Below are 14,498 nucleotides of genomic sequence, written 5' to 3' on the forward strand. Positions count from 1 at the left end.
TGTTCCCATATAATCAAACTCTACACACTGTCTCTAGTCAAAACTTTATGGCAGGTTTGAAGAATTCAATATCCACCATTCCTTAAAAAGCTCCAATCACTCTGTAAGTAAAAACAGAGTTGAGTGGGGAGTTTGTTTTGAGTTTGTAGTCATCACTTTACAGATTATTTTGGTCACATCAGTCCCACAATTCAGCCCACCAGGTGCCCTGCAAATCTCTGTGCCAACACAAAGCAGTACAGAGCAGTGGCAAGAAGGCAAAGTGGAAGCTCAGGATTTCTCAAGGGCATAAACACATTTGCCAGCTCAGAATGTTTGTGTAACTACAAAGCAGTGTTCCCTGTGACAACAGACTCCTAAATATACAAACATACAGCTGCCAGAGAACTTGAGACACATACATGCACAGTGAATAAAGAGACAAAACCCAAATTTTCTAAGAGATCTAGATTGAATATCATGAAGAACTGTATGGACAATAATGTTCCAGAAGATTTCACACCAATGGTGCTATATAAAATAATGACTTTTGAGTACCCTTAAAACAGCTATAATTTCTCCTTAAAAAAAAAAAAAAACAAACCCAAAAAACACACCAACCCTGCATTTGAAAACAGAGAACTGAGATACTGGTTTTGCTAAATTCAGGAAACTTTCCAAGCCCTTCCCCCCTCACAAAAAAATCAAACAGAAAAAACCCACATAAAAAACAAACATCTGAATCAAACACAAAACTCAATCAAAACCCAGGATTTGTAGCTAGACATATAAAGCAACACTTTGACTATAACCTATGCCTATTATTAGGTTACTAAGCAGAGCAGGTGATGTTTATGCATTATCAGTTACTCATGCTAACACCAGGCTTAATGCTGAGCACAACACTGCATTTCTGGAAAGATTACACTCCTCCATTTCTGAAAAGATCACCCCCCTGCCATGACAGCTGTTGCAAGACACCAATGAGTAGTAATAAATGAAAGCTCAAACAACAAAGAGAAGAACCTCCTGAAAGTTACTTGAACTAATGAACTAGACCATGACACAAAAATACAAACTTCAACACACAGGTAGGACAAAGCATATAAAACCATCCACTATGAGTTGTAAATATTTTTTTCTGAGGCACTATCACTCCATGTAGCACACCTTTAGCTACTCAAAATCCTGGACAGACTGTTCAGTTTTTCCAGGTACCTTTTTCACCTTTTGGTGAATCTACAACCTAACTCCTTACCCTAAAGGCAGGATTTGCTCCATGTTCCAGTAAACACTTGACAGCTCCTGTGCATAGGTTAAATGCAGCAATATGCAAAGCTGTTCCAAAATCAAAATCACTACAGGTGGCATCCACATCTGCAATTAAACATCACATGTGAGGTATGTATGCAAGTCTGTTACATGAACATTTCACCCTACAGATTCCGAGGGAGGACATTCATTTCTACAGTTTATGTCAGCATTTATAAAGAAACACCATTATTTATGTACCAAATGCATATGAGAAGCAATTCTACATAGAATATCAACCTATTTGCATCTGCTTATTCATACCACAAACCAATCCAGAAGATGAGCAAGTACTTTCACTCATTTTTTAATACTGATGGCTTAAGTGCAAAATTGCTGCCACTCAGGATGCCCAATCTACTGTGCCAAGATTAACCAGTGAGTAACTTCAGGTTTGCAAGTAAATTAATGTTTTAATGTTTCAGAAACATTTATATTTTATTGCTTCTAGGTGTCAAACATTAAAATGAGATGCATCTTCAACCAGTTGTTTTCCTTTGTGAGCAGGCAGTAGGGTAAGGGAAACCTGATTATACATCTGCTTTACATTGATTTAATTACTAATGGCCAAGAATGAAGTAAGAGCTGGTGATTGTTATTAATTTCTTTCTTTTCAAACAATTGCTCTCTGAAGGGTCTCACACTGATAGTTTGGAAAACGGAGCACTGCATTTGACTGGAAGAGATTTAGCACAATATATATTTCTATCAGTTGTTCCCAATATATCTTTCAATCTGCTATGAAGTTATTACTGCTCTAGAAGATTGGAGTTTAAATGTCTGTTTAGTCTGAGGCCCCTCTCTTAAATTACACAAGAGAGATGTCATTTTGAGTCAATTAGGTATAGGACTGTTAATTAAAAATGCCAGCTTATTTAGTACACAAACCAAAAGACCACAAGTATGAGCAGTAATGTTCCAATTTGAAATACTGGTGAGGAACATAAAACTTTCCACCTCAGGGCTGAAGAATCTCCTTGTATTTTCCAGTATCAGTCTCCATCCCAAAAAACACTAGCCTTTCTCACAATGCCATAAACAAAGTATATCCCAACTGCATCAACATCCTTATATAGTTACACTAAGTGAACATTTTGGGGGCAAATAAAACATCAACATATATAGTAGTTATGTATGTCTGTACATACATATTAAGCTCATACATACTAATAAAAATTGACTCAATTTTATAAAGATCAAAGGTAACAAATTTGCAATCAAAATTTAACACTTTTGCAATGGCACTGATTGAACACAAACATGAGAAAAGACTGCATTCACATGCCTCAGTCATAATGAGAGCTAGGTATGCAGATGTACCCTTCATATACCAAAGGTCAGAAGGCATCACCAGTTTAAAACCATATAGAAGCTGAGGAGCTGTATACAGCCATTGAAACGTCCATGGAATACAGCCAAACATTTTCTGCACACATAGGAACCAATTTCCAGAAATACTGGTCAGTAGCATCAGCTACTGAGCCAGCAACAGTTGTATGTATTCCTATTTTGAAAAACAACTGATGTGTGGTTTGGTTTTTTGAATTAGGTTTTGTGACTTCCTCAGACTTGCAAGCTTCATGCTTAGATTTTTTGAACAGTTCTCTCACAGCTTTGACCTAAGTGGGCATAGTAGAGGTGACAGAAAAAAGATAAAGTGTTACCCAGTAACTACCCCCAAACTATCAAGAGGAAAATAATATACAATTTTTGTATTTAAAACCTCTAAAAACCCAAGATCAAACTAGCTCTCTCTTGTAATAACTGAGGAGTAAATCTGTATAAAGAATTTAACTAGAGTGTCAAAGAAAATAGTTTAGCAGTAAATCAAAAGGAAACACCTGTGCTTCACAATGGGTGTCTCAGAGTCAGCACACCACTGTCTTGAAAAGTTATTTATATGTTAACAACCGTTTTTTCTCCAGTTCACTATGGACCCATCCAAAGCACATTCACCCTCTACGTATGTTCTTCCTTCTCTGCAAGCTGCCTGATGAAGTATGGAGCTAAAAATACTCTATTAATTCAGACTATCCATTGTTTCCACGTCACAGGGCAAATAATTTTACATATTTCCTGAGATAAAAAACATCAGCTGCTTATCCAAGGATTGCCATCTGCCAAGATGGAGATGTTTAACCGGAGTGGTTTCCTTGGAAATCTGCACAAAGTCCCACCCCTTCTGTAGGAACTGCACAGGAGGAGAACACCAAATGCAAATGAGGTTCGAAAGGAGAACTAAACTGCTGATGCAAATTATGGAGACCAGGCTATTGAAATGTGACATGGATTTAACTACTATGCAGTCTGATTTTGTCTTTTGTTACCAACCCACACTTGTCACCTCCTAAGCACTTCCTACCAGTAAGAGCACTGCTTAACAATTACTTCCATGGAGATTCAAGCTGTGGTAAGCAAGTCTTGGGCACTCCAAAAGCCTACCAGCTTTTCAGAATGTTGAGATAGAGTCCCTAGTTAAAAAAAATCCTTTTGCAAAATGGCACAATCAGAAGGATATCCCATAGAACAAATTAACATTTGTACAATTTTAGTAATAAAGTTGCTTACTGGTTTTGCTGTCCTGACCAAATTAGAAACAAACAGTTCTGGTTCAGAACCACTTCTGTATTTCCATTTGCATTAGTATAAATAGGGTTCCAATTACCAATCCTTCATAGTATCATTCCAAAATATATTACCTACTTATGCCAAGCACTAAAGTCAAATTATTGGACCTCCTACATAGCTGAGAAATGGGAAAAACGAGCATGTCAAAATTGCCTCAGTCACAGGTTTGCCACATGCCATTGCCAAATTCCCACTTCTCCTTTACCCTTCTCCCAGCATTTCAAACATACTTCTCAATGTTTAAGCAACCTTTAAAACCACATGATTTTACTAGAATAGTTTTATCTTTGGTTTTCTGCAAACATTCTCTTAGCTCTCAATAACTAAAGATTAACCTGTTTGCTTTCCAGTCTATTTGAAACTTCTATTGTCTCATACAAAGCTCAAGTTTAAAAACCAGCAACGGAAACAGTGCAGTAAACCACTAAGAAATAGGTTAAGAGAAAAATGAACCAATGAGACTGAATAAAATAATAAGAAATTATTTGTGTATAATAGATAAAGAAACACCACACTTACAGACCAGCTTAGGATCTACAAAATACAGACAACTACATGAAACAGAGGTAACAATACCTACCTTTTGGCTTTGCATTTTTCAAAATAACACTGATCAGTTCTGGAACATCAAAGTAGGCAGCATAATGCAAGGCATTCATATTTGTCCAGCGGCTGCGTAAGCTGCTGTCAGCACCCAAAGCAATAAGTTGTGTTGCAAATTTTACAGCTATTTCAACATCACCTGCAGGGTAATTTTTGTCAATTATGCATTAGTGATTTATTTATTTGACCTCAAAAAACACACACATGTTTATATGTAACACAAAGTGTACATTAAGCCCTTCAAACTCCCAGCAGAACTATTACTATGCCTTTCTTTTTAGGATTAGGATACAGAAATCTTTACCTTTTATCATAAAGGGCTGAAATCTCTAGTATATAATAACACTACCTTTTCTTCTCTAATATAAGTAATGTGTCAGCCATCAAACCCTGGAGTTTTAGTATCTGACAGAAGAAAAAGAATTACACATCACAATGCTGAAGTTTATGTTAAAAGATCTGCCAACACCAGGGAAGATGACCTATACCAGACCTCACTCAGAGGAGAAGTGGGCTCAGGTCAACAAAAAGTAACACAACACAGAAAAGTTAATAAGGGTGTTCAAAGAGTTAAACATGCTCTCATTTCCAGTATTTATGATCATAATAATGCAAACAAAGTTTATTGTTCTCTTCTGACACGAACAGGGTGAAAGAAACAAAACAAAGAGAACAGCCAGTCACCTAAATATTCTGCTGTAAGAAACCTATAGCACAGACTATAGCAAACTTGCAGCTTGCACTTCAGTCTGAAACTGCCTTTGCTACCCAAAATATCTGTTTAAGCTGGTACTACTGTGTGCAATACCTATACCACTAACTCAGCTTGCTCCCCATGGCCACAGCCATAACTGCACTGCCTAACTGCAATTCTGCACCTTCCCTGCTCATGGCCACTAGAAGAGAGAAAACCACACAATAAAAAAAGAATCTACTGCAAGGAACAATTCTGTAACAGGCAGTGGGATTAGTTTATGTCAGTTAGGTTTTTACATCTATAATGACTTTTTGTTTTACTCACCAATGCCATGAGCCCCTGATTTGCAAGTGTAATGCAGGAGGGTCATATCAGTCAGTCCATCTCTGTCATTCACATTGCAACCCCTTTTAATGATCTGACAGGCAAGTGGAAAACAAGCATGTTTTAGCTCTGACATCAGTAGTATTTCAGAAGTTATTTCACATATGTTGACTCCTGGATTCATTGCAAGGGCTAGTAACAAAGAAGCCTGCCAGAAAAGACTCTCACTGCAGAACTGAGCAACATACACTAATGTAATAAACAGCATTATAACTAACCTTCAATATTTACAGGTTTTAAAGGTTCTTTATATTGTTCCTTCTAACATATACTTCACATGCTACAAAGTTAAGCAGTTAACTGCACAGGAAAATGATTTATGAAGCTCTTCCCTTGTTCTTTGATCTCTCAATAATTAGCCCCCACTCCCACACAACCCCAAAAAGAAGTCACTTCCCCACATGTCCAGAAAAGCCTGTAATCAAGAAGAAAAATAAGAAAGTAGGATGAAATTACTAAAAACTCATTTTGTGTCTTGGAAATATTGCACTTAAGGTCAGGGTTCAACTTTAACTTCATATATTGGAGTTTGGGATTACTGCTTAAAAACTGAAACACCAAGGTGAAGAGTCTCAACACAACTGCCTCAAGAGAAACATTGTTTATACCATCTATGCAAATGTACTGAATTTTATCCATCATCATTCTCTTTCCAAATAAAAGCTGACAACGTGTGGAACACAAGGCATGATCAGCCTTGGTAAAAGGCAGAAACTGTATCTGGATTTATGATTAATTCGGCTTCTGAATGAACTGGTTTTATTCACTGTCAACACAGTATCTCACATTGAGAGCATTCAAGGATCTTCATTTGTATCTCACCTCATTCCCAATAATATCAATGTTTTGCTGGACCTGTGGAACCCACTGCCTCAAAATAGCAAACAATTCAGAAACTGATGTTTTGGGGTTGAAGAGTATTTCTTGGCATGCTGCATCATTGGGATCGAAGAAGGAAAACTCTGTTAAAAAAAAAAAAAGTCCTTATGTAAAATCTTGACGTTTAACATGCATCTAGTTTTTCAAACTCAGAGGCAAAGAATAGCAGAGTCACTTCACTGCTCATCACACTGGAAAAATCAGAATGATGAATTAGTTCAGAAAATTTTCTCTAACATCTGCTCCATTTTTCCTTTAATGCTAAGGTCTTGCTTATACTTCTGAAAAAGCTTTCAATCAACAACCAATACAATGGTATTGCAAGAGTGACTAAGTTTAGGTAAGGAGCAACAGAGATGTACAGTGATTCTGCTAATGAGGGTTTACTGTTGTTCAAGCCAGGCAAAGGTTGCAGGTTCCAAGCTGCTCCCAAACACAGCCAAGCCTATTGATCTCTCAGGGGTCAAGTGCATACATGATTTCTCCATATGCCACAAAACAGGTCTTTTCCTCCTTCTTCTTCCACCACACTTTACATAGAACATACTAAAATATAAACACACACTCAAATCCAGAAGGCATTCTGTCACCTCCTCTATTTTTAGATATTTCATAAATGCATCAATCCCAGCTGGTGGCAGCTGCAGGTAACAAACACCTTCAAAAATCAGGGCACCAAACCAAGACAAGAAAACAAATAAAAAAATTTTTTAAGATTTTAAGCCTCATGTTCTTTCAGGAAACCCAAACCTCAAGTGTATAAAACACCTTATTATAAAAGTATATGTCACGTTACTCACAGGTGTGTGCATGTGTGTGTGTATGCATATCTACACACATCCTCTATTTTCAATCTGTGGAATTTCTTCCAGCTCTGGAAAATTATATGAAGGAATCTGGATAGCAATGGCTATGAGGAGAGGGAATGGAAGCAGAGTCTACTGCCATCAGCAAATGAATCATGGCAAACACTGAACTTTTACCCCCACTGCAGCTATCAGGGAGTTGTCTTTTAAACAGGTTTCGGATAAATGTACAACATCAGCTCACATCCATCACAGATTCATGGCTCTCAAACAGGACAGACAGGTTAAGCAAGACACAGCATCACCCATCTGGGTGTGTGACATGGTATAAACCAGCCCAGGATGAATCATCCCAACCTTTCCCCAAAAACAGAGTACCTGATTTCTAGATTGGATTAACAGATAAAAGCAGTACAGAGCTCGCTTCCTCAAACCGCATCACCTTGATTCAACACGAATGGAAAAGGAGGACAACTTCACTGATACTTAACATGAATTTTTATTTGCACCTAGCATATAAAAACCCCAAACCCCTTATATCCCAGCACTACACAAAGTGTGCTTCTTCCCCACGCCCCATGCATCAACATCTACGGATTTATCCACTAATATTTACCTTCCACATAAACTAAAGTTGATCTACAGCTGAAAGCTACAAAGTAAACAGCCAACTAGAAAACAAGATTAATGACCTTGTATGATATACACAGTTCTGACTCTACTAGGAAGATTTCTGGCTACAAACCTGATCCAAATTATCTATCAGAAATCAACTCTAGCAGACTGTAACAATCAGCATGCTAGGGAAAAAATCTGAGACTGTATCAAGTATTAATAACAACCACCCTAAGTGCTTAACAGGAGATCAGCTCTAGTCTTTGCAAACCAAAGTAATGCTACAGAAAATCTGTAAAACCAGTGAATCCCATGAAAGGACAGCAGTGGCATCTAGATACTTTAAAATATTACTTTCTCCCCCTCTATCTTTCCTAAGTATTGATTACTGTGCTAAACTATATTAAGGAAACACAAATGCACTGAATGTAAAGGCCGAGAATCTCTCTCTGTTATGGTTTAACCTCCTTTACCCAGATTCAGCAGTGTTACTGTTACACAGGTGACAGCAATCTCCTATAAAAGGAATTTTTTTTATTTAATGAGTAGGCAGAGAGCAGGTAGGACAAACAGTAGTGGCATCATAGGGTTATTAGAAGATATCACAACAAAACAATGTTTAAAGAAGGCAAATAGAAATTTTATCCAAGGGGTAAGAAAGCAGAACGGAATAAATCATGGCAGTACTCAGAGTAGACTAGGAGAGACAAGTGAGGAGAAAAAGGCCATGTAAAGACACGTAAAAACCATGTAAAGACACACCTTTGTGTACTGAAATATATCATATGGAACAGTTGCATTCCCAACCTCAGTTAACTTATAAAATGGGTCTTGAGAATGCTGAGTCTGTCAAAGACACACCATTACACATATTTATTTTTCCTGAATGTAGCTGATTGCACTAACCAATGCATGGGAAACACAGAGGTGGAGGGAGTAATTTTTAATGTATATAGATGCTATTAACATCTTCTGCAACATTCCAAGGCATTATAATTGTAGCTATTAGTGAAGCTCCTTACCTACAGTGACATTTTAACATATTATATACTGTTAGAAATTTTATTATAATTTATACATGTGAAGACAGTTATTGAAGACAACAACTATTCTCAAAGCTGATCACTGACACTTGGTATAGTTTTCTACCACTCACTTTACAGTCCTTAGCACCACAAACATACACTTCCAACAGAAATATCCCCTTCTAGTCCACTGTTTACATACTAAAAGTACAAGAAAAAGTGTAACTCTAGGGGTTTTAAATGTGATATAGATTAACTTCCCTTACCTACTCCAATTTTAACATCCTAACACAATATCCAATTCTACACTGAGATGAGAAAGAACTACAAACATGTGACCACACATGCACAGAACTGTACAAAGGAAAAGATATAATTTATAGTGTATGCAATAGGAAAAATGGAAAAAGCTTCAGTCTTCATCTTTCATTTCCTTTAACAGAGAATCCACTTAATAAGAGAACTTTTTCTGGAAAGAAAGAACTAAGAGTTTATAGCATTTCTTAAAATTTATTATTCAAATTTATTCCCTGCTGACCACATACTCACTTTCTGTTTAAAGTACATACCACAGTCTGAAGGCATTGGTGCTGCAGCAACAGAAAAAGTAACAGATGTTTCAGAGTTTGGGAACAAGAACCGTTCTCTTTCAATAAGGGAATCTCCTTCGAAGGAAGGTTCTGGGAGATCCTCTATGGTCATCTTCTAGAAAGCCACTTTAGGAGGAAAAAAAAATTAATAGATAACCTCATTAGAAAGACTTTGGATTGGTTCTATCATAGTAAGATACAATGTGCAACGAGACTAAAATCTTAAATTTGCAAACATAAACTATTACTGCCATTACATTCTTACAAACTAATAAATTATCAAAGCTAGTAGAGTATGGCGTCAAGGTTAGCCAACTTCTAGTTTTGACTTCCACTACTAAACTTGCACGTTATTAATGGAAAACATCCTATTTCTCCCCAGTTTCCCACTTGAGCAGTGAAGAAAATACTAATGCTGTAATTAGCAAACACACAATTAGAATAAATGGATTAGCGTGTTTCACAGCTTTATGAAAATGTGAAGCATCAAGTACCTGCCCTCATACTCTGCATGCATATTCCCTCCCTTCACCATGAGCAAGAACATGCTACCAGCTACTGCTGCCTCCTCTTTTTAAATTCTCAGCTCTTTCATCTTCCCACACACAGCTGCAGACAATTCACCACCGAGTGATTCACTCCTGGACTCACGATTCCGTATCAGCTCCTTTCCCAGCTCTTCTCCTCGATGTTTTAAAATAGCACACTTACCACAGTGCTGTAACCTTCACCCTCGTGTTGTTTCCAGTCAACTTCCCAGGCCTTACAGCAATCTAGGAGAGAGAATAAAGACTGAATGGTTGTACACTTATAGTGATAAAACCTAACAACAAGCCCAAGTTACATCCTAGTTATGGTTCACAGGCTAAGATCAGAGGAAAGCTGGCTACCATTTGTAGGGCATTTTATCAGGAAAATTCATTAACAAATAACAAAAAAAATCATTATTCTTAATAGCAACAGACATGATTGCACCATCAAAGGCTACACCCCACAGTTGAAAAACTGAAATTCTGCATCTTGAATTATCATTATTAAACAGTTGGAGTAAAAGCAACATTTCTACTAAACAACTTACATTTTTATTCTGGAGATTGCTTACAGTGCTCTTTTCTCAGGAATTTGTTTAGCCTGTCTGCTTGACAGAAAGAAGCCACTGAGCTTCAAGGAATGTTTGTTTTTATTACATTTAATCTATACCCAAGTAAATATGAAAAACTAAAGGAAGACTTATTTTGGGTTTTGTATATAACACACAGCAAGCTATATGCATAGATTTACTCTGGTATTTCCCCAAATAAATCTGTCCCACTACTGGGGACCTCACAATCAACATGCTAATATAAAATTCATTTTAGCAGTGCATTACAGATGTTAATCTCAATGTAAATAAATTAAAGCCTCCTTTTCTTGCACATCATACACAGTTCACCTTGTCCTCAAGTTGGAAATGAAGGTCCACATGAAAAATTCTCATTTTTCTCCAACTAGTTTATTTCCTTAGTCTTATACAGCTGTACAAATTCATGTTCTGGCATGAACACCAAGGAGAAGGACACTGGAAGGACAGGACTATTTTTTCCCACAGCATTATCAAATTGCATTGGCTTACATGTTCTTTTATTCAACAAGGCCAAAAATATCTCTAATTATTTCAATTAATATTTTCTTACAGTCAGGAAAAGTTAAGAGGTTACATTTCAATGGCTTAATAGACGTCATAAACATGACAGCAACAGCTTTCTTGTGTGAGGGACTAGAAAGTCTCTTAAGCTGCAAATGCCTAATTAAATTTCTTTTGAAGGGCAACAGTGAAATAAATCTGCTACCATCTGATATTTCTTCAGAAGCTTTGGCAAAACAAAAAGCTTTGTAAGACGCATGAATCCACAAGTTTCTCACAGGCAGCACCTGAGACGCTCTCACAAAATGCACAAAGGAACAAGATGCATGAGTACAGAAGACATATTAGCTGAGCCTCTTGAGCTGGAAAAAGACACAAAAGGAATTAGAAGCTTTTTGCACAGCCCTACACTGAGGGAACAAAAGGAACACAAAGAAAAGTAGCCAGACCTGATTGAGCAGATGGTAACAGGAACAGGTGAGATTTTGTAAAGTAGGACAACGTAAGTTGTTGGAACTTGAAATCAACGGAGACACTTCCAAATTAATAGAAGAAAGACTGTTTATTGTACACAGGAAAGCAGACCAAACAGAACACAACCTGTGCAAGTGGCCAGGGCATCTTTTATTCTGAGGGGCCAGAGGCAAGAACACCATTTGCATTCTGCCAGAGCAGAGCAGGCAGGGAAACAACCCGTGTTGTGTCAGGTGAATGGCACAAAAACCCAAGAGCTACAATGCAGATGCTGGCCCAACTCCATAAAAAATGAATTCACATGTCCACAGGAGTGCCAACACCCCCAGCTGAAGCGTGCACATCCTCACACTGCGGAGTTTTCATTTGGCTCTAGAAATGTGCCATGTCACGACACAGCACTGAACCACGCAATGTCAAGACAACACGTTCTGCACTCACAACCACCTCCAGAGGCTGCCAGCTCAGGTGTAAGAACTTCACAGCTAACTAACACCACACACACACAGCTGGAAAGGCAAAGGAAAGAAAAAGGTTGAAAATTACTTCAAAGAAAGTGAAAAGGCAAACACATGCCATCCTCATAATGACTTCTGCTGTAAGCAAAAACAAAACTGCCTGAGGTATTAACAATACCCAAGACATACTTTTCACCAAGATTTGGCTGGAAAGTCCTGGTGAAATGGAATGGGAGGCTTCCAAAAGAGCAGTGACTTTCCTGTAATAGTAAGAAGAGTTTAAAGCAGAAACTATTAGAAAAATTACATGAAAGAAAAGACAGAATTCTTCTGTTCACAGCACTGCCAAACTACCACTGAGCCTAGCTTAGCACAGCAGAGTACCATACCTACTATTTGCCAGCCATACGTTCTTCCAACTGAATTATATCTGAAAATGAAGAAACAGAAATATCAGGGGAAAAAAACTTCAAAGAGTCATCAGATGCACACACCCTTTTTTTGACAAAACTGAAGAGCAACTGCAGGTTTCCTGATATCCACACAGTACACAGGAATGCATGGTAGCTCTGCATACACGTGAAAAAGAACTTCCATAATAGAGGCTCCAACTTTTTCAGGTACTCTAGTTTCTAATCTGTGTTAAAGCACAAAGCTTTCCTGCAAGCGCTGTAAGAACTTGCAAATGTTAAAGCACTTCAAGCGCCAACATACAGTTGTGCTGGGCTTTGATAGCTGAACCTGTCACAAATGTGATGCTATTTTTGACAACAACTATGCATAATGGACTCCTTATCATGTACTTAGATGTGCTCCAGAAAAATTAAGTTCAGAGAAGAAGTTTCTTGCTCATACACCATCTGCCCACTTCAGAACATTTACAGCATGAGTGGTAGACGTTATACACGTGTAGGTACACTCTAGACTTGGGTGGTGTGCAAGGCCCTCTTGCAACATGGCACTGTTTTCACAGAATCATAGAACTGTCAGGGTTGGAAGGGACCTCTGGAGAGCATCCAGTCCACCCCCCTGCCAAGGCAGGGTCACCTGGAGCAGGTGACACAGGAGCGTGTCCAGGTGGGGCTTGAATGTCACCACGGAGGGGGACTCCACAACTTCCCTGGGCAGCTGTACCGGTGCTCTGCCACACTGAATGTAAAGTTCTTCCTCGTGCTGAGGTAGAAATTCTTGTGTTTTAGTTTACGGCCACTGCTCCTTGTCCTAACACTGGGCACCACTGAGAAGAGTCTGGCACCAACCCCTTGGCACCTGCCTTCGAGATATTTATATGCATTAATGAGATCCCGTCTGTCTTCTCCCGACTACACAGGCCCAGCTCCCGCGATGCCCCAGGCCCCCACCTTTGTGACCTCCACTGGACAGGCGTTCTGGCAAGCTGGAGGTCTGAGGGAGCTCAGGTCCCGCACTCTCCAGGCTGCTTCTGCTCGCTCAGAGCTCCCCGCGCCACCTCCCCAGCACACGGGCAAGCTCCGCTCTCACGGGGCAGTACCAGAGCGAACCCTCCCGGAACCGGGGGGCTCTGGGCCGCCGCCGGGGCACGCGGTGACACCGCCCCGGGTCGCGCCCGCCCCTGGCCCGTGTGCCGCAGCCGGGCGGGGGGCCCAGGCCGGCCGCGGCCCTCCCGCTGCGGCGGTCCCTACACCGCCACCCCGCCCCCCACTACGCGCCGAGGGAGGATGGGAAGCGCCGGGAAAGCGCCGGGAAAGCGCCGGGAAAGCACTGGGAGAGCACCTGGAGAGCACCGGGAAGCGCCAGCCCCGCCCCAGCCCTACCTGCTCTCGGCCGAGCGCGCCGCCGCGGCCTCCCGCGCCCGCCCGCAGCCGAGGGAGCCGAGCGAGGCCCAGGCCCCGCCCATCGCGGGCAAACCACGCCCCTTCCTACCCCTCCGGCCAATGGGCGGCCAGCGCTGCCCGCCCCGCCCCGCCCCGCGCACCGCGCCCCCCGCCGCGGCCGGGCGGGAGTGCGGGAGTGCGGGGCGGGAATGGGCGCGCGCCCCTGCGGGATGCAGCGAGGGGCCCGGCGGGAGAGGCCGGGCGGCGATGGGAGGCGATGGGAGGCGATGGGAGGCGATGGGAGGCGGTGGGAGGCGGCGGCGGCGGCGGCGGCGGCACAGCGCTCCCCGCCGCCCGGGTCAGCGCCAGGCTGGAGCCGCGGCACCGCCGGCACGTTTTCAGCACTCGGCACAGGCGTCGGGACTCCCCAGTTAGCGCAGTAGCCGGGTGGAGGAACGAAAGGAGCAGCTCCCAAGAAGGGTTTTCAAAGGGTGCTCATCCCATGCCATAAAATCTAATGAGGATCTAAATCCAAAGATTGGCAGTCTCCGGGAAACGCCTGCGGTGGTAAACCCAGCCCAGGCTGCCCGAGGGGAATTTGACCTGGATAAAACCTCAGCCAAGTCCTGCTG

At 40.8% G+C, this 14,498-nt stretch overlaps 1 protein-coding gene across 5 annotated transcripts in view; it reads right to left on the reverse strand.

Annotated features, from left to right (window-relative positions):
- Nucleotides 1-13,944, reverse strand: part of CLIP4 (CAP-Gly domain containing linker protein family member 4) — a 33,205-nt gene extending 19,261 nt beyond the window's left edge. For 2 of the 5 annotated variants that reach the window (XM_069009333.1, XM_069009334.1), the window contains exons 1-8: nucleotides 13,867-13,944; nucleotides 12,463-12,503; nucleotides 10,229-10,290; nucleotides 9,497-9,643; nucleotides 6,425-6,564; nucleotides 5,543-5,636; nucleotides 4,499-4,660; nucleotides 1,238-1,356 (exon numbers count right to left, since the gene is read on the reverse strand). In XM_069009333.1, coding sequence (XP_068865434.1) covers nucleotides 1,238-1,356; nucleotides 4,499-4,660; nucleotides 5,543-5,636; nucleotides 6,425-6,564; nucleotides 9,497-9,629 — 648 coding nt within the window. In that variant the 5' untranslated portion in view covers nucleotides 9,630-9,643; nucleotides 10,229-10,290; nucleotides 12,463-12,503; nucleotides 13,867-13,944. Of the gene's footprint in view, nucleotides 1-1,237; nucleotides 1,357-4,498; nucleotides 4,661-5,542; nucleotides 5,637-6,424; nucleotides 6,565-9,496; nucleotides 9,644-10,011; nucleotides 10,291-12,462; nucleotides 12,504-13,866 lie in introns of all 5 variants that reach the window. The other 3 variants (XM_069009330.1, XM_069009331.1, XM_069009332.1) reach the window with 3 other exon arrangements.
- Nucleotides 13,945-14,498: the final 554 nt, after the last annotated feature.

The sequence above is a fragment of the Aphelocoma coerulescens genome, chromosome 3 (assembly GCF_041296385.1).
Source record: "Aphelocoma coerulescens isolate FSJ_1873_10779 chromosome 3, UR_Acoe_1.0, whole genome shotgun sequence".
In the NCBI taxonomy this organism is placed as follows: domain Eukaryota; kingdom Metazoa; phylum Chordata; class Aves; order Passeriformes; family Corvidae; genus Aphelocoma; species Aphelocoma coerulescens.